Source organism: Populus nigra, chromosome 9 (genome assembly GCF_951802175.1).
Source record: "Populus nigra chromosome 9, ddPopNigr1.1, whole genome shotgun sequence".
Classification (NCBI taxonomy): domain Eukaryota; kingdom Viridiplantae; phylum Streptophyta; class Magnoliopsida; order Malpighiales; family Salicaceae; genus Populus; species Populus nigra.
The window spans coordinates 6,922,698-6,948,997 of NC_084860.1; the positions used below are offsets into that span (position 1 = coordinate 6,922,698).

The following is a 26,300-nucleotide window of genomic DNA, read 5'->3' on the forward strand; positions in this document are numbered from 1 at the left end:
TTATAACGGTGCATATAATATTGTTCAGTGACCAAACTCTAGCTTCCATAATGGCTTTTTAATCCTCACGGTGTTGCCTCTATTCTTAGGCGGCGCATGTAACCAAAATATATTTGGTTTTGCACCAGTGGCCATTTTTTTCCTTTCTTCTTTCCTCTCTCTTCCTTGGCTTTAGAGTCTTCCTCTATATATTTTCAAAGCAGTCCTTCAATTTGTTTTCTCTTAGATGTAGTCTCTATTCTTTTATTACTATTTATTTTATTTTAAATAATCTATAAAATTGAAATTTTCTTTCAATTTAATCCTCGTTGGATTTTTCTTACCTTTCAGATTTAGTCCTCATTCTTTTAATTGTGAATTTTTATATATATAATCATTCTTTTAATTAAATTATCTTTTTAATTGCATCCCTCAATATTTTATATCATTCTCTTAATTGAATTATCTTTTTAATTGTATCCCTCAATATCTTATTTCATTTTATTCTCTGCAGATTTAGTCCTTATTCCTTTAATTACTATTTATTTTGTTTTTAATTATTTTTTTAATGTTTTTTTTATTTCATCTTTCAATATTTTATTGATCAGGATTTGTTAATCTGAGATTTGACTTCATGATTGTTTCAGGTTTGTGTTATATGAGATGATTATGGTCTCAGGACTAGAATCACGGGTTTTAAAGATTGGCCTGAGCTTACTTAAGTTTTTTTTTTAAGATCCTTTTTTACAATTTAATTTTTTCATTCCATCCTTTTATATGATTATTTTAATCTCATGTGTTAAGTCAAGAGTTTCGCGGGTTAACCAAAGTTGATTCGGGCTAAATTTTTTTCAATTTATCTATTGTTGTTATCTATTTTTTAATCATTGTTAAATTAATTGAGATTATTAAATCCAATAAAATTAATAACCTAATTTTTAGATTTCTTTTATTTTTTAAAAAAAATATTATCATCACCTAAGCATTTTTTCTTGCCTAGCCACTAATCTAGTTATAAGCTAAAACAAATTGTTCACAATGGCTCATGTGCACTAAGAAAAAATTATTTTGTATCTTTAGGAGTTTTGGGGTAAAATATAACTTATTATTAGGGAGAAGAGAGGAAGTGGTTGAGAAGAGATCAAAATTTAAAAAATAATTATTTTGCATCTTTAGGAGTTTTGGGGTAAAAATTAACTTATGATTAAGCTTCTTTTAGAGTGTTTATCTAACACAATTTTATCAACGATAGTCATTTGAATTTGAACAAATTCATAGTACAGTAGAGTTGAGTTTCATTTGCCTGAAATAAATTAAATCTAGCCAGTTAATTTTTAATATAACTTGTTCGTAAACCAATGTTTCTTTTTGAGAACCAAAGCTCCATTTTCAATGATACTCAACACTATTTACGGAGGGAAAACACCATCTGACTTTCATCTCGGCAACCCTACAAAATAATACAAGGGGAGGAAAGCGCCAGCCACAGCATAGATGGGCAACAAAATTAGTCTTGCTATCAGCGGATATCCTAATTTACCAGGTTACAGAGACTGTACAACTGCAAAATTCGCATACTCGATCTGGAAAATAATTCCTCCCTCCTCAACACAGGCTCTCCTCTTCATTCGTCCTCCTGGCTACGCAACCTAGCGAGTTTGTTAGTTACAACAACATCAAGCTGCGCAGCTCGCTCCACAATCTCTTTTCTCTTCCTTGTCGACACATTGTGTGCTATCTCAGCGCAGTATGTCCTGGATCACGTTAAAAAGAATCGTCAATTGGGAAAGAGAGTGATCTGCTTGGTATAAAGAACTCTGACAACAAGAGCTCATCTGTGCCTGTTGTGCATCATCAACACCTCTAGCTCTTTGACATTGTGGACAACAAATTTCTTGAAGCAGTTTGGAAGATAATGACGAGTCTTCTTGTCAGAACCATAACCGATATTGGGCATCAAAGTACATCCCTTGAACTTTCTTCGAACACGAGAATCAATACCCTTTGGTCTGCGCCAGCTTGTCTTTCAAAAATTATGAAGAATGAAACATAGGTATCAGAAGGAAATGACCAGCCACAAAAACAAATTCTGGACATCAGATACCATGGGCAAATGGCAACATATAATAGATCTCTACATCCTAAGAAATTTAGAGATGATAAACCAAGCATAAGAAACCCCACATAGAAAAGACTAACCAAAAACTGCAACCTCAGCCGAAAGATGGTGATTTTTTTATGATCATCACAGGACAATCAGCACTAACAAATGATTTGCATCATAGATTGCAGTATAAATATAGAAAATAGAATACTATATAATGAACAGCCACATGGATATGCAAATGAGATCAGATGGTAGTGCATGTATAAAATTCATCATCCTATAGCAGAAATGGTGGATAAATATCATCACACCTCATTGCATATCTCCTTAACTTAAAAAACTACATGTAGAACTAAAACATTAACAAAAAAAAAACAGTAAGAAGTCACTATTTGCCATGAAGGATCAGATCAAAATAAATTAATCAGCAGCTTCCATTAGGACTAAGACTGGGTGTCAAAAAAGCTTCATCATATCCTTCAAACCCAGGAACAAAAGAAAAAGACTACAACTCCTATCCTGTAAACGAAACAAGGAAATCAGACTATAAAATTATACTGATTGAAGATTAAAAAAAAAGGGTAGTTGTTTAGCCTAAAAGGGACCGGATAGTCGATCGCTAGCTCGCCATACTGCAACCAAAGAAGGAAGCAAGTGAGACTGGGTGTCAAATGGACTCTTCATTACAAGGCTAAAAAAACCAATTTTTTTTTTAAAATAAAAATTATAAGACATGATACAATGATTATAAGTTGAAGGAATCAGACAAGGAATGTCAATCACCATCCTGCACCTCAAAATGCAAGTAAGACTGGGGCGACAACAAGTATCATCATTTTCCTTACAGAATCCCAACGTTGTAAGCTAACAAATTTAACAAAAGTAAATCATACCTTGACAGAGATCTTGCGGTCACTTTGTGGCCTCTTGAACTTCTTAACTCTCTTCTTAACAACCTTCTTCGTAAGCAACGGCACCGCCATTTTCCCCTTCCTCCCTGCATTCAAACAAAACACACACCAACCATATTTGTTAGCTCCATACACATAAGATGATGAGATTTGAAAATCAAAGAAGAGAAGAGAACAGAAGATGGAGAGACAGGGAGCTCACGGTGGTTCGCTACGCCTACACCGCTGAGATTTCAAGAGGTTGGTTTGGCTCAAGGTTTATATAAAGCGAGAGAGAGAGCATATTTAGGGTTTTCTGTCTTTCCACGGGTCGAATTCAAGAGATCTGGGCCTTCGTCGTAGGACAGATAGCGGTGGAGAATTATGGTTCTCTTAATTACCAGCCATGCCCCTGTGGGTACCACCTTGGCCATCTGGGCGATCGAACTTGTCCAGTTATTTGGAAGCGGACAGTTTTTTTATTTTTACCGTGTATTAACTATAACTAAAACCGGTCAATATTTTTTTTTTTTTTATTTACGTGGGTGTCCAGACTAGCTTGCGCGCACCACGACTATTCCCCACGGTCCACTAGACATCCTGCAAGCCCAGGGGCAGGTTAGGCACCGCGGGGGTGACAGACGTGCACATAGAGGGTCGAACCCGGGACGGGGGCGGAACAAGTCACACGGTTGACCACAACAACTAAGCCCTCAAGTGCAAAAACCGATCAATATTTTACTATAGCGTGAAAGTAAATTCATTATGAATTATATTGTTATGCAATATAACAATATAATTCATAATGAACAATATAACACGGTACTGTAAATTATATGTACTTTTACTTTTACTATAAACTGTAATATTAGTGAATGGCATATGGAGAGGCTGCAACCTACATGACCTAAGCGTCATGCTGGAGGAGCGTCCAAGGAGGGCTGAGGACACCTGACGCTTGGGTACTGGACAAGCCATGCCCACTGGGGTTATGGACACATTGTGCTTGGGTTGATGCGTGGGGGTTGGGCACACCCCCTACAACCACGTAATGCTTGGGTCCTGCCTCATTGCTGGCCATAACATATGGTGCTTGGATTCTATCTCAGTGCTAGCTAAACCATTGCGCTCATGTGGTGCTTGGACTGCCTGCTTGGGGGCTGGGCACAACCCAGAGCACACATTATGCTTAGGTTACGCTGGGTGTGACTCGTGTCTGCACCACACTTGGGGACACCTGACACTTGAGTAGTGCAGTTGAATCCAAGGAGAATGAGTCCGTAGTCAGGGCCCAAGATCAATGGGTCTAACGTCAAGACCTAATTATTATTGGGTCCTCCATCAAGACCCAAAATTCCTAAGTTTTAGGATTCTAAATATTATTATTATTATTATTATTAGTATTAAAATAATTAATAAATTTGAAAGAAAATATTATTATTAATATTGAAAACATATTATTATTTATATTATAAATTTTATGGTATTTTTTCTAAAAATAAAAGGTGAGTCCGCAGCGTAGAATGATTAAAAATATTTAACAATTCTAGGTATTAATATAAAATATATTTTAATTTGCATTGTAAATATTATTAATTTTCTTATAACACAAGGTATTCATATAAAACATATTTTTTTTTATTATTCAAAGTATTCATATCAAAATATTTTTTTTATATAATTCAATATATTCATATCAAAGATATTATTATCGATGTAATAATATTATTATTTTTATAAGAATTCAAATTTTTAATATAAAAAATATAATTATTTGTGTTTTCAATATTCTTGGAATTAAAAATAGTATTATTTGTGTTATGAATATTATTATTTATACTATAATCAAAAGAATTAATATTAAAAATATTATCTTTGGTGTTATAAATATTATTATTTTTATAATAATTAATATTATTAATAAAATAATTACTAAATTAGGAAAAAAATTATTTTTATATTGAAAAATAACTATAGATTTGATTTGAAAAGTAAAACTAAAAATTACTATTACTATTACTATTACTATTATTATTATCATTAATAAATTTTAAAAAACTATTATTATTATATATAAAAAACTACGTGGGGACATATGGCGTTGGAGCTGCTGCCCGGGGATTAGGCACACCCCTTGCACCCATGTGGCATTTGGGCTCCTGCTTGAACGCACACGTGGCACTTGGATCATGTCTCAGTGCTGGGCACACCCCTACACATACGTGACGCTTGGGTTGTGCTAGGCGGGAACCATATCCGCTTTCTACTTGAGGACACCTGGTGCTTGGGTCATTGCGCTTGAACCAATAAGAATGGATCCGTCGTCAAGACCTAAGATCAATGAGCTGTGCGAAAGGACCCAATTTTGTTGGGTCTTTTATCAAAATCCAAGGTTCCAGATCCTAAGATTCTAAATATTATTATTTATTTTAGAAGTATTATTATTTTTATTATAATTAATATTATTAATAAAATAATTAATAAATTTCAAAGAAAGTATTACTATTAATATTGAAAACATATTGTCATTTATATTATAAATTTTATGGTATTTTTTATAAAAATAAAAAGTTAGCCCGCGGCGTAGTATTAATAAAAATATTCAACAATTCCAGGTATTAATATAAAAAATATTATAATTTGTGTTGTAAATATTATTATTTTTCTTATAATACAAAGTATTCATCTATAAAATATTTTTATTTTTCTTATTATTCAAAGTATTCATATCAAATTATTATTATTTGGGTTCTAAATATTATATATATATATATATATATATATAATTTAACATATTCATATCAAAGATATTATTATTTTTATAAGAATTCAAATTTTTAATATAAAAATATTATTATTTGCGTTCTAAATATTCTTGGAATTAAAAATAATATTATTTGTGTTATGAATATTATTATTTTTACTATAATCAAAAGTATTAATATTAAAATTATTATCTTTTGTGTTATAAATATTATTATTTTTATAATAATTAATATTATTAATCAAATAATTACTAAATTAGAAAAAAAATATTATTAATATTAAAAAACAAACATAGATTTGATTTGAAAGGTAAAACTAAAAATTACTATTATTATTATCATCATTAATAAATTTTAAAATTTTTTTATTACTATAAAAGAAAATCTACGTGGGGATGCGTGGTGCTTGGGCTGCTGCCTGAGGGCTAGGCACACCCCCTGCACGCCATGTGGGGCTAGGGTCGCCCCTGCACCCACGTGGTGCTTGGGTCGCCCCTCAGTGCTGGCCACCCACATGACGCTTGGGTCTTGCCTCTGTGTTGGGTACGTCATTACGCACACATGGCACATGGACTACTTGCTTGGGGGCTTGGCACACCTTTGCGTTCACGTGGCGCTTGGGCACGCCAAGACCTAACTATCCTTAGACCTTGCATGCTGCAAAACCTAAAAAAATCTTGAAACGTTAGTTGTGCAGGACTCAAAATAAATTTGGATCCTGTCTATGCAGGACCCAAATAGACTTGGATCCTGCCATCAGCATGATTCAACATTTTAAGAAAATAAAAGGTAAGCCTATGACTAACTAGTTATAATTATAGCAAAATCTAAAAAAAAAAGGGAGTTTTCTACTGTGAAAACATTATTGGTTTGCTGTATATTAAAAGTTGGATTAAAAAAAATAATATAAGAAAATTTATAGATATTACTATTTTTTTTAGTAATTATTTTTATACTGTATAAAAATTATCTTGATTTTATCTGGTTAACTTGAATCTCTAATATATATTTTTTGCTAATATTGTTTAATATCATTGCAATCTCATCGGGATATAAAAATAAAAGTTGTAAGGAAACCTTAAATGTTGCTCCATTCACGGAGCTTGTGTGAAGTAGTAAGACCATGGAAGATGAAAATAGGAAAATTATGTAATGAAGGAAATTGTATGTAAATTGTAACAAAAGATGTAATTATAGTAGAGAAATGTAAAAGTAGTTAAATAATGTGAAAATGAGAGGAGAATTTATTGTTAAGTGAGAAGTGTCGGCCAACCATGAGAAAATATATGAGAAATTATGGAATTTTATGAATAAATATGTAATTGGATGCATTAAAGTATTTAAAAATATCAATTATGATGAGATGGATTTAAATAGAATTTTTGTATGTTGGATGAAAATAAAAATATTATGTGTGATTAGAATTTAAACACTTTAGATAGTAAGGATATGAATTCATAGTTTTGAAACCCGGCCGACCCGAGGCTGGAACCGAGCCGGGTTGAAGAAAAAATAAGAAAAGGAAAAACCCGGTGTGACCCAGCAGGATGACCCAGTAAGACCCGGTTAAAAACCCGGTTGCAATCCGTTGAATTTTGTTTTTTTTTTTTACTAAAACAATGTCATTTTGATTTTTTTAAAAAAAGAATTAACCCAAACGATCCGGTTAAAATCCGGAACCCGTGCCTTGGACTGAGCCAGGTCTAAGAACTATGTATGAATTAATGTGATAGAATTTTGTTGATTCAGGAGAACTCACACGAGTAGGATTCAGATTGATGGAGAAAAAATCATAGAAAAAAAATAATACTGCAAAGCATTGGTAATTCGAAAAGGATTATCGAATTTATTGACATTTATGAGGAGATTGTCATATTATTGACAATTGGAAGAATTATCAAATTTGTTAATATCCATGAAGAGATTGTCGGATTGTTGACAATCAAAAGGATTGTCATATTTATTAGATGAATTGTTGGATTTTATTGGTATCCGTGAAGAGATAATCGAATTGTTGACAATTGGACAGATTGTTAGATTTATTAACATCCAGGAGGGATAGCTGGATTGTTGACAATTAGAATGATTCTCGGACTTACTAGCATTTATGAGGTGATAGCTAGATTGTTAAACAATCAGAAAGATTGTTGAATTTATTAGTATTTTTTGGATTGTTGATAATTAAATGAATTGTTGAAATTTTTAGTATTCGTGAGAGGATAGCTAAAATAATAGTGATTAAAAGAGTTGTTGAAATTATATCAATTAGAAGAGATTGTTGTTAAGATTATTATAATTAATTTTAAATTAATCAATTATGTCTATACTTTAATTGAATTAATTCATAATATTTATTGAATTCAATTGATAAATAAGTTTAATTTACATGTTTAAAAGAAATAAAACTCAATTTATTTTGTTTTATATATTACCCTCATATTATTTCTTCAAAAATATTTTTTTGAAAAGGCTAAATTAATATTTTTTAAAAAATAATTTTAATATTAAATCTTTTTTTTAAATTATAAATTAAAAGAGTTGACCCTAATATATTTAATAGTATTTTTAGAGATTTGAAATTCAATCATTTAGCAACCAGAGATTCCAAACTTGAATAGTAAATTATTTATCAGTCCCTGTATGTGTTAAGATATTATAACTTAATCACTAATATTTCGAAATCCTTAATTTAATCCTTTATTCTTGTTTACAGCTATCTTATAAATTAAACCATACGTTGGTTTTCTCATACTATATAAACCACTCTCATTTTTATTTCCTATAAAAAAAATTAAATATACAGCAGGAATCTCGAGAAAAACTAATGAAAGTCTTAAACGACAATAGGCAAGAGTCAAAGGGCTAAAATTCGAAATTCAATTAAAACCCAGGGACTAAACAATAATTTACTCGGAGAGAAATATAAAGGAGAGAAGAAAGTCTTTGCTTTATCTTCTGCAGAGAGAGAGAGAGAGAGAGAGAGAGAATGAAACTCTTGAGCTTTAGAGAGAGAAAGTCTCTCTCCGTTATTAGCATCTGGACTCCCAGGTTTTTTTTTTTCTTGGCTTTGTATGTTTCCATAAGTGATTTATTTTCTCAGTTTCAACGTTCTCAGGTGATTTTTTATCTTCATGAACTGCTTCTCTTGCTGCTGATCTCTCTTCCTCTCTGTTTCTTTTCTTCTTCTTTTGGTTTTTTGATAGTTGAAGTGTATGACTGTCATTTGAGCTGGTTGTTTTCAGGGTTTTCTTGGTTTTGTTTGTGTAATTATGATGTGTTTTTACGGGTTTTGATTGGATAGACTTTGAGAGAGTTTTGTGATATGGATAGACTCCCTTTCTCTTTCTCTTCCTGGCCTTAAACTCATTCTTTTACAACTGAAGAAGGTAAACCTTTCTCTTTCTGGCCTTAACTGTGATATAAAAGTATTAATCACCAGAAGAATTCATCCTTGATGTACTTCAGCTTCAAAGTTTAGCTTTTCTATTGAGTTTTGGTGCAGTGTGCTTTCTTTTTACCTTTTCTGGAAGTTCATGAAAGACAGTCAACCCTGTTTTTTCTAGTTTTATTTTCTTTCTGTGCAATAGCAATGTTAACCAGATCACTTTTAAGTCTCTGATTTGCCTATCAACTTTTGAAGTGTTGACCTGGGTTTTTCCAGAATCTTGCATCAATAGTTGTTATTGAAAAATATGGAAGTCGCGACCTTAAATCACTACACTTGACAGGGATTCCGATTAGTATTGCTGGTCCTGGACCTGCCTCTTTTTAGTACTGTACCGATCTACAAGTTGCTTTTATTGTGCTTGGAGCTATTCCTTTTACGGCTAGTTAGTGGCAGCAGTTTGAGTTAGCTTTGGGAAAGTTTTGCTGGGCTTGGTGTTTAATTGGCAATAAAAAAAAAAGTTTGGTGTTTAGTTCTGTCTCCTTTATTGTCTTATCACACTTGCTCCCACACACCCATGACACAACAAAGTTATCTTGCATTATTTCTTTTTTATGATAATCTGTCTTTTTCTCGTAGCTTCTCCACATCCCTGTCTATACTAATATCCTCCTTATTTCTTTTGCAAGAGTCTCGGCGGGGGCTTTGATTGTTTAAAGGGGTTTTATTCCTCGCTGATTTTTTCAAGTCGAGATTGTGGCACATATAAAAAAATAGATCAAATGCCATCATTCAAAATGAAGACCAACCTAAACATGAGTTCTATAAGAGAAACAAATTGTCTTAGTGTGTGTCAAAAGTCAAATGTAATATCCAAAAAATCATACTCCCATGTCTCAGTTTCTCAACAACCTGCAGAGTTCGACAAGTGTGTTCAGAAATGTCAGGATGGCTGTGGTAAGCAACTAATCCCTCTTGAGTTACACTTATGTTAACTACACTTGCAGATGGTCGTGAAAGATTTCTCAGTGTTTTGTTTCTCAGTGAAGCATTTTTAATTTTTGAAGAACTGTGAAGTATTCTGAATGTTTGTCATTGTAGTCGATATATTTGTCATGTAGTGTTCATCTGTTTAATGTTCCTTTATGCACCTGAAAAAATGACACTTGCAATATTTCCTGCTCTTACTCATATCATGACTGCATGTTGTTGCATTACAAGCAGTTCAATTGCCAGATTTGTTGCATTATGAGCAGTTTGGTTTTGTAGAGATTTTTCTTTATTAACCGGACTTCTAACAATTCCTGCTAGTTGCTTCGAGTATGGAAATATACACACAGGAGGGGGACATTAAAAATAATGAAGCTGTTGATCTGCAAGACTTGCCCCGTGATGGTAATTCTCAGTTTCTGAAGCAGCTACCAATCTCTGTAGATTCTGGCACAACTGGGGATATTGTAAGTTTGTATGTAGATACTAGTGTTTTGCTTGTCTTTCTTCAATATTTGGACTCTAATTACTGGATGTGCTCGCAACACATTTGTCATGGTGTCAACAGAACCTTGCTTTGTTGATTTACTTTATAGAACTTTCGTGTGGATTTCTGCTTTTTATAATCCTGTCAAGGTTGAATCCTATCTCTGGTGTCTTATTTGATGTTCCCTTTTTGGGGCATGGAGACTTTAGCAATACTGAAGTATAGAATAAAAGAACTGATATGGACATCTTTTCCTACAGTCCATTACATAATAAATTCATGACAATGAAGCAATTCTTGGCTGCACTTGTCATCTCTTGTTACCATAGGATACCAACACCGAAGAACAATCCTTATTGCTAAGCCATCAAGTGATGCTTGAAACTGCTTTAGTGCAGAGAGTTTTTGTCCTAGGTCCATAGAGTGGGGAAGCCCTAGGAAATTCATAGTGCTTTAGTGACTAAGGAGACTCTTGACTACCTAATACTGCCTAGGAAGTTATAGATGCTTAAAATTGAACTATTTTGGATGGATTTCAATGTACTCATGTTGCCCTTAATCTACTTCTTGAAATGCTTTACGTAGTATAATCACTGCGTTTTAGTTAGTTTCTTTTGGATGGTTTCTCATGATAGTTCATTTAATGCAGGAATCCATTTATAACTTTGCATCAAACTTGGAGACAATTTTTTCTCCTGTTCTGGAGCCCATTGAAGTCCTCAGTGTGCCAAATATTGATGATGGTGCAGGTAGAGCTCATACTTCTGCATCTAAATGCATAAAAAACTAGTCATCAATATGCCTTCACTGCTAAAGAAATGGAAGAAAGTCATGTTCCTACAATACCCGCACTGCATTTTTCCTGTTTAGTTGCCTGCATGACAGCCAATCATATACAAATGAATGATTTTTTGTTTGTCCCTTGTTTATGCTATCGTAATGAGACAATCTATTGTTATACGGGTATTGTAAAATTTGTGTCAAAGAGTGTTGGTGAGTTGAAAACAAGCACATCGAGGACATGTACAGGACCTTCAAAGTATTTGCTGGATAGTAGAAGCAAGGATTACATTGGACATCTGTAACAGTTTCATTTTTTTCCATGGTATCTAGCTTTGCTAGGATCTAACATAAAATCAACACTGATTATTACTTGATGTCATGGTAAAGCTAGAATTTTAATGGAGATCTTCAAAGAGTTTTGCATTGGAGCTACTCATTGTTGGTGATTTTTCTATGATGATATCCAGTGTGATAATCTTTCTCTGAATTCTATTGTAGGGAATAACAACGATCATTATGTGCCAGGTTTGGGTCCTGATGACAGTGATTATGATAGAAGTTCACGTGATTATCAAACTGGCAACATATCGGATTTCTTTATTTCTGACATGATTATTGCTAGCTTACCATTTGGTGAGAGTGCTGCTGTCAATGATTTCACCGATGCAAATCCTTTTCTTGATTACAAGTGCGCTGAGCCAAGTATGTTGTTTGATGTGGCTGAGGAGTGCATGATACTACCTTTTCTCAAGGATACTGCCAAAGTGAGCGACTCCAATGATATGAAATCAAGTGAAGAAGCCATGATAGATTCAGATAACAGTGGTTTGTATCTAGCCATTAATCAGATAAGATCTTGTGACCAGGAATCTGATCTAATCACTGAATCAGACCAAGCAGAAGACTTTGATCCTCAGTTCTTTATCAGAAATTTGCCGGAATTATCTGACGTGGTTTCAAATTTCCGGCCCTCTATCAGCCCAAAGGAGCCTTGCAGAAGAAAGTCCATAACCCTGGTGCTTGATTTGGATGGTAAAAAAATTATGTTATTATCTATGTCATTTTTTTACATGTTGCCAGTCCATGCAATATTCCTTGTCCTTTCATATTTTTGAGTTTGATTCTTCAGCTCTTCTACTGATACTGCTGCCTTCTGACAACACTATTTGAATCATAACAACTGAGATAAGTTAGTGGATAGGTCATTGGGTCCAAATACAGTGCTTTATGTGTTTCTAATATATGTAAATTTTACCAATTGGTTTTGTTGAGTTCGAGCCGACTCTTTTACTTGTGCTTGTGCTTTATCCAAAGTCTAAACGCTATTTTGAATGACCACCATTGAAAACAAGATATTGATAGGTTGGTTGGTTTGAAATTCTCATAAATTCTCTCATAAACTTTTTGGTCATAATCGTCATTTTCTCTATAATTAATTTAATTGAAGAATTGTGTCCCAAGTATAATATGAAGGTTGAGTCACAGATGACTTTTCTGTTATCAGAAACACTTGTCCACTCAACATTGGAACATTGCGATGATGCGGACTTCACCTTTACTGTGTTTTTCAATATGAAAGAGCACACAGTGTATGTAAAACAGAGGCCTCACGTCCACACTTTCTTGGAGAGAGTTGCAGAGATGTTTGAAGTTGTTATCTTCACAGCTAGCCAGAGCATCTATGCAGCACAGCTTTTGGACATGCTGGATCCTGATAGAAAGCTTATATCTCGGCGGATTTATCGTGAATCGTGCATTTTTTCAGATGGAAGTTACACAAAAGATTTGACAGTTTTAGGTGTTGATCTTGCCAAAGTTGCCATAATTGATAATTCTCCACAGGTATTTACCTAGCTATTTTGCATCGATTGTCTTGCACTTTGCTATTCCCCTTCCCTTCCTCCCCCATCTTTTCTCATTTGTCCAATTTTCTTGCTGTACGAGCTGCGAGAAGTTATCATACTCGCTTATGATTGCCGTCTAGGTAAATGGGTTTGTGTTGTGTGATAATTTTAGTTGGGATACCAAATTATTGTTAGATGTACTTGTACTGAGTCTGATCTTCAACCATAAGACCTGGGGTTTTTATGTTTCAAATTTTTGGTGTCTTGCTTTGCCTTTTATGCTCACATAAAAATTATTTTCTCAGCAATACTTGTAGGTTAACTGTAGAAGTAGAACACACCAAAGTTCTTATCTTAGGTCTGGGCTCTAGCATGGAGAGGGCAGTAGAAGTCATAACCTCAAAAGTGAAAAGCGATGTAACACGAGGTCTGTCCTTTTTTTTATTAATGCTGGTGAGATGGGAAATGTTGTGTAGTTGCCTCCTCCTAGAGAGAAGGATTCTGGGTGTCAAAATGGCAGGACCGAAGAAAAATCTTCTTATTGAATTTACTCTTGATTGTTTAACTGTTGTTCTTTTGGTGATTTCAGGTTTTCAGGTTGCAAGTAAATAATGGGATTCCTATTAAGAGCTGGTTTAGTGATTCATCAGATTGCGCGCTAATTTCATTACTACCCTTCTTAGAGACCCTGGTCGATGCTGATGATGTCCGGCCCATCATTGCAAAGAGATTTGGTAACAAGGAATAAAAGAGCTTCTTTTTCCTTACTAGCTTGAATATAGCTCCTTCCTCATTCAGTTTATCTTTTATGTGAAATTTGGCCTCTGATTTAGAATGCACACTCTCTTTTCTGAGTATTTGATATATTTAACTATACTATAGAATAAACTAGCATTTGTCTCGTCCCCGGGTCAGCTCTCAGTGTTTGGACCCTTTCTTTTCTCCTCTCGGCTGACAACTTCATGGGGTGCTCTAATTTTCCCAAAAGGTAGTTGTAGTGAATTTCTCTGTTTCATTTTACTGTACAGTTGAAGTTGCAGTCAAATTCATAAGGGTGTGCACGTGAATTTTATCTTGTGAAATATAATTTTGCAAAACTCTTGTTTGCTATCTTAATTGGTTCTCATCTACATGTGCTACTATACTTGGTGCCAGCTCATCCTCGGTATGAAAATATTGAAATTCTATCTAGGCTAGCAGTATGAAATAAGAACTTTGGACCTTAAACTTCTAGGGTTATTCCTTTCTACATGCCTCTATATTCCTGAAACATTGTTTTGAGGCTTCATAGTTCATTCATCAAGCATAGTTATTTATTCTTTGAGATCATAGTTTGACTGTTGTTTAACTCACATATCTTAAAACATCTGTTCAAGGATGAATAATGGTTGATAAGCAGGGAATGGTTTTTTTTTTTTTTTTTTTTGAATGCCATGTATGGCCATCAATTATTATTGAATGCCATGGAAAGAAAAAAAATTGAACTTCTATAGTCTTGCAACATTGTTGTTTTATTTTTCTCAATTGTGCTAAATCTGATTGAAAAAACAATTTGTGATTTCCATGTAGGTGGGAAGTCTAAGTAGTGCATACATGGAAGCACTTAAAAATGTTGAATGAGAGACTGAAAGAGATTTTTTTAAAAAAATCATGATTGAGAACTCTATAGTGACTCAATAAACATGAGGATAGAATCAAGTCTTTCACAATTTAGAAACTATTCTTCAATCTACACTTTTACTATGCATATGATGCTCTTTAATTTCCTCACTAAATTCTTCTTGCTGTGGTGACTGGTATTTATATTAAAATTATGTCGCTTGAATTTGTTTTGGCTCTTACAATAATAATTGTTTTTCTCTCGGTTGATGTCATCACTTATATAGGGGTATCCTTAGAATTTGTGGACTACATCAGTGAATCATTGGCTGCTTGCATGGTAGTCTAAATATTGCTGAACTCAAAAGTTCTCATTTAAGAAAATATTTTTAGAGAACATTATGGAGAGAGAATGGAGGGCAGGGACCGATGACCTTCACTATCTCAGTTTATGGATCTCCAGTTTTATGGAGGCAGTTTTGCTGAGAAGGCTTTCCTATTCTTTTTTCCTTTTTGAGTTAAGGAATTATAGAGGCAATTGAACCTAGCATGTTTATTAAACCGATCAAGGTGTTTTACAATTTATATCATTCAATTTCATCCATGTTATGGATTCTCTATGTGCAGATTTAATTTTCCAATTTTTCTTACCAGTTATTGTTCTGTTACATTTGTTTGTGCTTTCATGTCCTTGGATCGTTTACGCATTCAATTAGGTCTTGATGATTGGACTCACTCTCTTTCCTCTAACCTTTGATGTGCTCTATCCGAAGTTAGTGTGTGGTTCGAGAGGGGGTAGATGCTAAGACAGGATGATTGTGGGCAGGCTGTCTGCAAGTACTTGCACCATCAACCATAAAAGTGACTTATTAAATGTTTCTCCTCAATGTTTACATATTGCTTATTTGCAATACATAACAGTGCGTCCTTGATAATGATATTTCTTTCTTTGATAATATGTATCTTGCTTTCTCACAAGATCCCTTCTGTACAATTTCCTCGAGAGATGAAAATAGCTAGAAAAAGTGTGATTGAGCACAACTATGTGATTTCTGTTAGTGTCTAGTTCTGGATTCATTAAATTCAGAGGAACTGATATTATCCGTGGGTACTCAATTGAATTGCATGCCTTATTAGTAAGAATCCCCCGAGTTTGCATTTTGAGATCCCGAGACCATGAGAGTAAATGGATCTGGAGTTAGTGCTATGCATTTGAGTCTGAAATATGATATGCAAGGGTGGATTATGTAGAAACATCCAAATCTGATTAGGGTGAGGTCCTTTTGAAGGGCATTTAGCAGATTGCTAAAAGAAAATGGGTTTGAAATGCTCCTTCATCCTTGGTTGTGGGAAGAAAATGGTGACGACATGTCTGCAAACCAAAAAGTACCTCAGTGCCTGTCATAGTAACATCTGCTGAATCATAAGATCTTTTCTCTTTTGTAATTTTGCATACCTTATCTGCAGGTCATTTGAGGAACATACTAGATTATCTGCTAATGGAAAGTATAGGTACGTCGGGTTATTTTGCTATTTTTTCCCGTCACTTTGTAGATACCGAAATTTGTTACAGAATGGACAGTGCTGACAGTTCTCACTATGAATTTACTAAGCAATGTTAAGATCAGAATGTGTTGTATAATCTTGTATAAGATTTTTTTTCCCCTGGTTTGTATCCTTACAATGCCTGGTCAGATTTTTCTGTTCTTAAACCAATGACTGATCCTTATGTAAACAAGTAAAGAGCATCCAATTGGTGTAATGCTGCTGTACCAGTAGTTATTTCTCTGATATTTGTGCAAGGGCAGAAAATGTACTCACTTCTGTTCAGTTTCACTTCCTTTCTGAGTCTCACTGTTTGAATTTGAATCCGAGATCACCTTTTAATCTGTTCGAGTGGAATGTACTTTTTACCCACTTGTTTTCCTTCTGCCAAATCAGTTTTACAGTCAATTAAATCAAACTAAACCAGATTGGTTGGTTCAATTGAGTTTAAAAATGACTTGAAAAAAAGATATATAAAGAAACATTTCTAATCCTAAATCGTTCTATCCTTTTCCAAACACCCCTTTCTCCTCTATGCTCTTCTCTCTCATTTTTTCTCATATTAAGTATTAGCCTAACATTAAATTCTTCTTCCCCCACCTTCTCCTGCAATCACTTTGTGGTGTCTTTCACAGCCTTCACTTCACTCTTATCATCAACCACTAACAATAGTGTTCGTAATGGCTCCATGTGCATTTGCAATTCCAAGTATTTTTCGCAACTTTGGTTCATCCTGAGAGAGAGAATATCATCTAATATTGGAGATAATAATCCAAGCTCTCAGTTCACTTCTTCATCTCACTTGTTGATATATACAAGCTACGTGAGAAATGGAGTTAGAGGGCTTTGATACACCCACAACAGTAAAAACAAGCTTATTTAATTGATTTCTGGTTTTTCTAGTTTTTAATGCTAAAAACCAACTTCAACTGCATAAAACTAATTTGATTTGAATCAGTTTTAGTTTAATTCAAATTATATTAACAATAAATATTATTTTCAGTGCAGTTGAATTTTTAAATTAAAATTGGAACGTGAACACTCTACTGCTGACATTATCAACTTTCCTTATGTAAAATTCCTTGGGTGGGGACTCTTTACCTGAAAAGAAAAGGAAAAGGTGTAGAACCATGCCATTCCCTTAATCCCGCTAACTCAAACACACGTGGCGAGTTGGTAGCCGTACCATAATCTTTACCAAAACTCGTACTCCAGGTGACGTCAAATTTCCCCTTTCCTCGAATAATCATACCTCGTGTGTATATATATATATATATATATATTCAATACAGGTACATTATTTTTTTCGTAAAATATTTAAGAGTTGCAAACATATTTTTTTTTAAGAAAGTCAACTATTCAGATTATAGTTTGATTTTATTTAAATCATATTGAAAAAAAAATAAACAATAGTAACATGGAAGGATGATATTAAAAATAAAAAAAAAAAAGGATATTAACCATTTAAACTCATTATCCAGGTCATCATACTGAAAGTATTATACATTGAACAAAAATCATGAAACTCAATATCTAGAAAATGAAACATTAAAGGATGACTCGACAAAAAATAAACAAAAAATCTAAAAAAATTAGCAATTAAAAGAATGACGGTTAAAATTGTAAGAAAAAATAAATCAAAAGGGAATAACAAATTTTTAATTTTAGAGTAAAATTAAAAATTTGTTATTCCTTGAAAGAATAAAAACATTAACAAGAAGAAGAAAAATCAAATGAATAAGGACAAATAAAATATACAATCAATTTGGATTGAATGGTGGAATTAAAAATAATAAAACTTTCATAAAAGGGTCAAGAAATAAAAGAAATAAAAAAATAAGGATCAAATTGAAAAAACCCAATATGTTATAAAAATAAATTGAACATTTAGAATTTTTTAACATGTTTTTTTACATAAAAAATTATAAATGTAAATAGAAAAACTTATGAATGCATCTAATTACATAAACTATAAACTATTTTCTAAATAAATTAAAACATCTATCAAGGACAAATGAAAACATAATTGAAAAAATTGAGTTACAAATATAGATCAAGATATTTAATATCACAATATAAATCATTCACCTGATTGTGTTTAATGAATATATTTATGAAAATTAATGTGTAACAAAAATCAACAGCCACATAAAATTAATTAAATAAAATAAAAGGAAAAACATTTCATGTAGGGCTGCACATATTAAAAATATTATAAAAAAATAAATATTTTTTAAAATAAGTTTAATTTATATAAAATATAAAAAATTATAGATGAATCACACTAACCTCATAAAAAAATTACACACACTCAATATAATTATAAAATAATTGTTATTTCAAAAAGGCTAAATAAGTCAAACAAATCACAGAGAAGAAGTATTAATCAAAACATAAATGCAAAATATATTTTTAAAAATACATATAAAAAAGTAGTAATTGTTTTTTTAAAAAATAATAAAAATAGAAAAAAATGAGGTCAGGCGTTGTAGGCCTGGTAAGCCAGACCTAGCACCTAGCTCATAAAAAAAGGGTTCATGTGCATGCCTTTAATTTTTATTTTTTTTTGAAGTTAATGGTGTGGATGACACGCTGTCTGCCCCATTTTTCATCAAAAAAAGACAACGTGCCGTCTATAATTGCTTATAATCCGACCATTACGGTCTTTAGAAAAACAAGACTCTTGTTTTTTCAACTCATTTTGATCGAAAAAAACTTAGGAAACACTCTTGGAACCTTATTTAGCCAATCAATGACCTCAAAAAACATAAAAAACAGTTCCAAAACCCATAATCAACTTAAAACAAAAAATCTTTCGGAGCTTAGATTTGGTTTTTTAGTTTTTCTAAAGGTAAAAAAATACTTAATCTTAACTCCCTTCATCAAATAAAACTATTTGACATAAAAATCAATTTTTTTGGTGGTTGAAATCGTTGCCAACGAAAACTCTCTTTTTAAGCTACAATCCAGTAACCCCCTCTCTTCCCTCCATTGAAAAAGAACTAAAAAAAAAAATGAAGTATGTTATCTTAATGTAATGTTTAAAAACTATAAGGAACAATTACCTAATAACTTAAAAAGATGAGGGGCTAAAAATGAACTTTTAAAACAAATTACAGAGTCACCATCTATGTTATACATGTTTTTATTTAAGCCCTTTTTTCTTTCAATTCAACCTTCACACCTAAAAGAACATGGAATTAGACTACAATTTGGGCTCAATTATGCAAAAAACAATTCAATGATTAAATTGAAATTTTTTAAAAAAATATTACTATTATATTCCACAATGAATCATGAGAAGCTGAACAATAAAAAAAGCTACAATAAAAAAGCCACACACATTATATATATATATATGCTAGATTGTTCGCTGCAACAACGTCGCAAATCAATTTTTTTAATATAAAAAAGTATACTGGTATTGCTAATGTTTTTTTAGTTGAAAAAAATTTAAACTGTGTAGAGATTGACCTAATATCATAGTTAGTAAAGTCGAACCGACTCGGGTCGATCCGGTGGCTGGACCAATCCAGGTAAGGCAAAAGACCAGCTAGTGTAAAAACCGGGCAAAACCAGGTCGACCCCTGACCCCGGCGAACCCAAACGAGACTCGTTTTTTTTTTTTCAAATGTGGTTTTTCTCCTAGACCCCTCTTTTTTCATATTTTTTTTAGTTGATTATTAACCATTTCAAAGTTTACTATATAAATACTAGAAGAATATTTTATTTTTTCAATGTAGATTTGAAACCCTTTAGTATATATACTCTATGTTCATAAAAAAAAAAACTATTTTTTCAATGTGAAATTTGAAGCCCTTTAGTATATATACTCTATGTTCCCAATAAAAAAAATTATTTTTCAATATGAGATTTGAAACGCTTTAGTATATATATTTTATGTTCACAAGAAAAAAAAAATGATATTTCAATGTGGGATAAAAAACTTTTTTGATTTAAATACTTCAACTTAAAATAATAACATCGTATCTCTTCAATGTGGGATAAAAAACTTTTTGATATATTCTTTTAAACTTCATTATTTACAACATATATAGTCTATATTCATATGAATTGTTTTATTTTTATTTTTTCATATGAATATTAAAATTTCAATTTTCTTTTTTAATTTTTCCTGGTTTACCCGCTACCCGACCCTTTGGTCGGGTCAACCCCCGAGTCGACTCGTGTAACCCGTAACCTGGCCCTTTGGTCGAATCAACCCCCGGGTCAGTTTTGATAACTATGTCTAATATGGTCTGATTAATTTGGTGATTCCAAAGACAATCTAGACAACCAATAAAAATATAGTTTGACTAAAAATTGAAAACGATGTTTTTCTAAAGAAATATTGAGACAACAACATATTGGATCAACCTAGATTAACACAGGTTAATCTGTCAAATCCACGGCCTGAGTCATGAGACCATGAGAACTCATACAAAGTAATTCGAAATAAATTATGAATCTCAATCCTCAATCAACTCAGTGTTAAAGGATAAAATTAAAAAAAAAATTAATTAGAAGAAAAAAAAAAGACCAGAGTTAACCTGCAAAACTCATAAACCAGGTCATCAGATTAGGATAACCCTATAGAAAGTAAATCGAAAAAAAATTATGAAGCCTAATTCTCAATCAAACTAATATTGAATGATGAAATTGAAAAAAAAACACAAAACACCACCCGAGTCAACCCGTCAAACCTATGAACCCGAGTTAGCTTGTTAAACCGGCAACCCAAGTCATGAGACTGGGATAACCCACCACAATCATGATTTGAGTTACGATAGTATAATAATTTCATATAAAGCAAATTGAAAGAAACATAATTCCTAATAAACTCAATGTTAAATGATAAAATTAGAGAAAGAAAAGGTCAATTAAAAAAGAAAAAAATCGAGTATACCGGTTAAACCCGCAAAATAAATTATGAGATTGAGATAACCCCATAGAAAATAAACCATAATAAATTACGAAGTTTAGTTTCAATAAACTTTTAAGGGTGAAATTAGAAAATTAAAAAAATAAATATAAATAATAAAAGTATCATTTCTTTTAGTTTTTAGACTGTAATTAATGGTGTCGAGAAGAAAAGTTTTTTCTTGTGAAAGGATTGGTAAACAATGTCAATAACTTTCTGTCATATTTGTTTGTTTATAACTTTCTATCATATTCGTATCATAATTTTCGAGTAATATAGAGAAACTTTAAGAATAAAAATACATATTGATGGAAATGGATGGATGGAGAGGGGGTGATTGAAATTTTAATCTATGATGAAAGTTGTCCATTTAACTATTTTTTATAGATATATATTTTAATTTTAAAATATATATTTTTAATATTTTTAAATTATGTTGATATACTAATATAAAAATAAATTTTAAAAAATAATAAAAATATTATTTTAACATATTTATAATAAAATATACTTTAAAAAATAGCTACTATCACAATACCATCATTTTAGAGACTTAGGTATGTTTGTTTCCTAGAAAATGATTTTCAAGAAACCACTTTCCAAACTTTCCTGTGTTTGTTTGTCATTAGAAAAGTTGATCAACGGAAAGTACTTTCCAGTCAAAGAAAAATTTAACTTGGTTTTCAGGAAAGTGTTTTTTTTTTTTGGACGGAAAACACTTTCTGAAAGTTGTGAAAAATTTAGAAATGTCATATTATTTGCTGATTATATCAAATTTGGTCCTCAAACTTTTGATTACTATATATATTTTGTTTTGAATATTTATTTTTCAATTTCATCCCTTAGAATTTAATTTTTATATTAATTTCGATCCTCATTTTTATAATTGTTATTTAATTTTTCCTTATTATTTTTTAATTGAAATTTTTTATCTATCAAATCTGGTCCTTATTCTTTTGATTATTACTTATTTTATTTGAAATAATTTATAAAAGTTAATTATTATTATTATTATTATTATTATTTTAATTTCTTTATCTTTTAATTTTTTTTATTTTTTAGATTTGATTTCTATTATTTTGATTATTATTTATTTTATTTAAGATAATTTATAAAATTATATATATTTTTTAATTTCATTCTCATTCAACTTTTTAATTTGTAAAATTTGTTCCCCATTATTTTAATAAACTTGAAAAAAATAAAATATTAATAAGTTATTTTCCAGTTTATTTTCCATGACATAACCAAACACTAGAAAGTGTTTTCCAACTTATTTTTCATTACATTACCAAATATTGAAAAATAATTCACTTTTCCGGAATTTATTTTCCTAAAATTTACTTTTCAAAATAAAAATATTTTCCAACAAACAAACGGGGCTTAGATCAAACTACAACATTATTAAGGGAAGAACCGTATCAGTTCATAGCAACTACTGGAATTTTAATGTCATTTATTGTAAACTTCATGGATGATTAATTGATTATTGCCTTCTGGTCTTTCTATTCCCTTCCTTGCTAGTTGCTTCCATCTACCTCACACGTTCAAATTAATTCACCATCATGCATGCTCTCTATAAATCACTCTGCAATCTCCATTTCCTGATCAAATACCTCTCTCTCTCTCTCTCTATAATATCTCTTTCAAAATGGCTTCTAATCTTAAGCTCTTTCTTTTCGTTGCTTTCTTGGCATGCAGCAGCTTGGACTGCTGCAAGGCCAAGGCAAGACCGTTGGCTTCAATCTCAAACCTTTCGACCCGCTTAAAATTAGACGAAGAGTCACCAGATTGCTGGAACTCTTTGTTGCAGCTGCAGGCATGTACTGGGGAGATTGTTCTTTTCTTCCTCAGCGGCGAGACTCAACTTGGTCGTATCTGCTGCCATGCTCTGAGCACCATTGGCGAACATTGCTGGCCTAGCATGATTGATACACTAGGATTTAATACTGAAGAGAGCCAAATTCTTGAAGGCTACTGTGATAAAGCTGTCGATTCCACTGCTCCATCACCACCAGCACCACCATCTGTAGTGCCTGTTAAGATTGTTCCAAAGCAAACTTTGGTTCCTTGATTAGAATTTGAGGTTAGCTGTTAGTGGTAATAACAGCGAAAACAACAACAACAATAAAGAATAATTACACTCTTTCTTTGTGTTTTAGATTATGACCGGATCGGTGACCACAGGCAGATGATTTTTTTTAACATACAACAAAGATACTTAGATAATAATAGTATTTAAAAAAAAAACAAATAAAAAAAACCCTGATGCTTGACTAGATCGTAATATAATAATTTGATTTAAAAAATATTTAATAATAATTAACTAAAATAAATAAACTGTCGATATCATACCCATAAGAAGAAAAAAACTCAATACAACTATGAGACATGCAATCATTATACATATACTAAAATGAATTTGTCTTTTTTAATGTAGAAATGACACAATTGAAATTTTCTTCAATTTGTTTTTACTATAGCAGTGGCAAATATGTAATTTTCAAGAATTTTTTAATGGTATTTTACTATAGAAATGGCACAATTGATTTTTTTTCTTTTGTTTTACTATAGCAGGTACTGTAGCGGTGACAAATGTGTAATTTTTGGTTTTTTTTAAAAAAAAACAAGTTTTTTATAAGGATCATTTCTTTTTAAATCATGATATGAAAAGTGAGGTTCAATAAAAAATAAAAAAATTCATAACTCAATAATTTATAGGCAATAAAAAATAAAAACATAATTAATTTGAAAAAATTATGTAAACAATTTATGATAAAAAATAAAATAAAATTCTTAATTAATATTCAGGAGTATATTTGTTTTTAAATTTTTGCATATTGGATTCATATATAATATTTCACAAAATAATTGTTAATATTATTATAATATATATATATATATATATATATATATAAATTTATGATTAAATTAGATATAAAAAAGGCCAATAACATTAAGCTCATGCCCATGGCCATTTTTTTAAAATAAAAAGGGATGACATGTCATCCATCTAAGTAAATGAAGTGTCGTCATATGGTTTAAATTTCAACCACCAAAAGTTGAGTTTTAGGTTTTTGGATAAAAAAAAAAACTTTTTTCAACTTTTTTTTCACTTGAGAACATCTAAAACAATCCTAACAATCCAAGCTAACCTATTTTTAGCCTAATAACACTATAAATTGATTTAAAAAAAATTCAAGAAAACCTTTCTAAACTGGAGTTTATTTTTTTTATAGTAAGATGAATATTTCAAATCATCTTCAAGAAACTCTACTGCTTAAAAAGAATTCATTAACATAAGATTGACCATTTTAGTTATTGAAATCTGGTGACTGAATATTTTTTCTCTTCACTTTTTTTTTAACGATTTTTTTTCTCATCTCTCAACAAACAAACAGGGATTAAAATGCAAATAAAATTAAGTTTAAGATCTAAACATAAAATTCTCAAAAAATAAGACAAAACATGTAAAAAATTGAACTTTAGGTTTCCAATTGTTATTTTTTGCACATCTTGAACAATAAAAAATGAAATGTCTGTTTTTTTTTTATTTTAATCCTTGTTCTTTCAATTTTTTTTCAAACAATAAATTAAAATTTTTTTTCCATATAATTGATATTTAATTCAGAAAAAAAAACACTCCAAAAACCTCATATATGCAATACAAAGCAAATAGAAGTGAATTATAACAAATAAATCAATGCAAGCAGCAAGTACAAGGATAAATTACAAAGAAATAAAGTTATAAGGTTTGAAAAAAAGCACAATAAAATGAACGGTACTACTATCCACCGTGTTTTAAGACAAATCCATAATAAAAGTGGGTTCTCTATTATTATTATTATTATTATTATTATTATTATTATTTGTAATATCGACAAAAACACTTAAAACCTATAAATTGAAAAACCTTAACAACCAAATAAAAAAAAAAACTATCTAACAATAAAGAGATAATAATATTGAAGCTAGTGTTATAAGCCCGACCTTGAGTGACTAATCAATCCAGTGGCCCTCTAAGCCACCAGATATAGTTGCTTGGAAAAAAATTAAAAATATAAGGATTAAACTGGAAAATATACAAGATTTTTTATACTATTTATATAAACCCCCATAAATAAATAAATAAATAAATATAGGATCGAAATAATGAGGTCTCATGAGTAATGGAGATTTGATAAGAAAAAAATAAATAAATAGTATAAATGATAATAAATATATCATATAAGAGAGAGAGAATGATCTTCATTAATTCATTATACTACTAGATGTTACTGTTTATTTAGCACCTTTTAAAAAATCTTGTGAAATAAAATTTTTCTACTCTTTAAAACTTTTATGTTTAGTTTAAAATTTTATTTTTTTTATATTTTTAAGTCCTTGAATTGAGGGGAGTAGCTAGAAAATAAAAAAGAAGAGAGAAAACAATTAGTTAATGAGATTTTGTTAATAAAAAAAACTCAAATTTTCATGTTAGCATGTGTTTCCCAACTAGATAAGTGTCACTAAAATGTTTTTGAGCTTTTGTTTTACTAAAAGAAATAGATTAGGGTTTAGAGAGGTTTTTTTTTATTTAAATTATTTTTTTTAACTTTTTCTTTTATATCAGCATGTAATTTAAAAAAACACTAATATAATATCTTTTCATATAAAACTCACTTTTAAAATTAGGTTTCAAGTATGCCTGATGTATTAAGAAAATTAATAATGTTTTTTAATCGATTTAGAAATATTTTGAGTTGATAAAATATTTTATTGAGGTTTTAAGAGTGTTCAGTGGATGTTTTTAAATAAACACATGTTGAAAAAAAAAAACCCAACATGATTTTTTAGTTACCTCTTCTATGATCAAAATCTGTCTACTTAATTATTATTTTTTGAAAAGAAAAGGGCCGTCCACCCTTGAGGGAAAAAAAAAGAAAGAAAAAAGTCGAAGGCCTGGCGGTCCGAGCTAAGATTATTTCTGGTGTAAAATGTTGTATGAGCTCATGATCATTTTTTC

The 26,300-nt window shown here is 31.2% G+C and overlaps 3 protein-coding genes and 4 non-coding genes across 11 annotated transcripts; 2 read left to right on the forward strand and 5 right to left on the reverse strand.

The window, feature by feature from the left end:
* Positions 1 to 1,288: 1,288 nt before the first annotated feature.
* Positions 1,289 to 3,434, reverse strand: LOC133702533 (large ribosomal subunit protein eL32z-like). Of its 2 annotated transcripts, XM_062126830.1 has the most exons (4): positions 3,200 to 3,415; positions 2,980 to 3,083; positions 1,821 to 2,002; positions 1,388 to 1,733 (listed from the first exon to the last, which is right to left on the reverse strand). In XM_062126830.1, exons 2-4 carry the CDS (start codon positions 3,067 to 3,069, stop codon positions 1,604 to 1,606), a joined length of 402 nt encoding a protein of 133 aa, XP_061982814.1. In that variant the 5' UTR covers positions 3,070 to 3,083; positions 3,200 to 3,415; the 3' UTR covers positions 1,388 to 1,603. The 2 variants fall into 2 exon arrangements, 1 of the variants encoding a protein (XP_061982814.1); XR_009843759.1 differs by having other exon boundaries at positions 1,289 to 2,718; positions 3,200 to 3,434.
* LOC133703996 (small nucleolar RNA Z196/R39/R59 family) lies at positions 2,186 to 2,270 on the reverse strand. Its single transcript, XR_009843964.1, has one exon. It is a non-coding gene; the product is annotated as a small nucleolar RNA Z196/R39/R59 family (small nucleolar RNA).
* Positions 2,325 to 2,402, reverse strand: LOC133704011 (small nucleolar RNA Z195/SNORD33/SNORD32 family). The gene has a single exon (XR_009843979.1). It is a non-coding gene; the product is annotated as a small nucleolar RNA Z195/SNORD33/SNORD32 family (small nucleolar RNA).
* On the reverse strand, positions 2,489 to 2,564 carry LOC133704008 (small nucleolar RNA U31b). Its single transcript, XR_009843976.1, has one exon. It is a non-coding gene; the product is annotated as a small nucleolar RNA U31b (small nucleolar RNA).
* LOC133704006 (small nucleolar RNA U31b) lies at positions 2,845 to 2,926 on the reverse strand. The gene has a single exon (XR_009843974.1). It is a non-coding gene; the product is annotated as a small nucleolar RNA U31b (small nucleolar RNA).
* A 5,264-nt stretch (positions 3,435 to 8,698) lies between the features above and the next one.
* On the forward strand, positions 8,699 to 16,620 carry LOC133702989 (uncharacterized). 4 transcript variants are annotated; one of them, XM_062127365.1, is made up of 8 exons: positions 8,699 to 8,789; positions 9,816 to 10,083; positions 10,438 to 10,583; positions 11,253 to 11,352; positions 11,885 to 12,418; positions 12,891 to 13,228; positions 13,820 to 13,964; positions 16,297 to 16,620. In XM_062127365.1, the coding sequence occupies exons 2-8, from the start codon at positions 9,909 to 9,911 to the stop codon at positions 16,449 to 16,451; spliced, it is 1,593 nt and encodes a 530-aa protein (XP_061983349.1). In that variant the 5' UTR covers positions 8,699 to 8,789; positions 9,816 to 9,908; the 3' UTR covers positions 16,452 to 16,620. The 4 variants fall into 4 exon arrangements, 3 of the variants coding, with proteins under 3 accessions (XP_061983349.1, XP_061983347.1, XP_061983348.1); XR_009843812.1 differs by lacking the exon at positions 16,297 to 16,620 and adding an exon at positions 13,536 to 13,657 and having other exon boundaries at positions 8,707 to 8,856; positions 13,820 to 13,997; XM_062127363.1 differs by having other exon boundaries at positions 8,707 to 8,856.
* A 6,326-nt stretch (positions 16,621 to 22,946) lies between these two features.
* On the forward strand, positions 22,947 to 23,369 carry LOC133703698 (egg cell-secreted protein 1.1-like). The gene has a single exon (XM_062128303.1). It carries the CDS (start codon positions 22,947 to 22,949, stop codon positions 23,367 to 23,369), a length of 423 nt encoding a protein of 140 aa, XP_061984287.1.
* The last annotated feature ends 2,931 nt before the right edge of the window (positions 23,370 to 26,300 follow it).

What these genes read in the sequence shown, in the direction of transcription:
- LOC133702533 (XM_062126830.1), bottom strand. Translation starts at nt 3,069, where the DNA reads ATGGCGGTGCCGTTGCTTACGAAGAAGGTTGTTAAGAAGAGAGTTAAG. An exon ending in ACCGCAAGATCTCTGTCAAG is followed by an intron (nt 2,003 to 2,979) that starts GTATGATTTACT and finishes AATTTTTGAAAG; the next exon opens with ACAAGCTGGCGCAGACCAAA. An exon ending in GTGTTGATGATGCACAACAG is followed by an intron (nt 1,734 to 1,820) that starts GCACAGATGAGC and finishes AACGTGATCCAG; the next exon opens with GACATACTGCGCTGAGATAG.
- LOC133702989 (XM_062127363.1), top strand. Translation starts at nt 8,728, where the DNA reads ATGAAACTCTTGAGCTTTAGAGAGAGAAAGTCTCTCTCCGTTATTAGC. An exon ending in GAAATGTCAGGATGGCTGTG is followed by an intron (nt 10,084 to 10,437) that starts GTAAGCAACTAA and finishes AATTCCTGCTAG; the next exon opens with TTGCTTCGAGTATGGAAATA. An exon ending in AAATATTGATGATGGTGCAG is followed by an intron (nt 11,353 to 11,884) that starts GTAGAGCTCATA and finishes ATTCTATTGTAG; the next exon opens with GGAATAACAACGATCATTAT.
- LOC133703698 (XM_062128303.1), top strand. Translation starts at nt 22,947, where the DNA reads ATGGCTTCTAATCTTAAGCTCTTTCTTTTCGTTGCTTTCTTGGCATGC.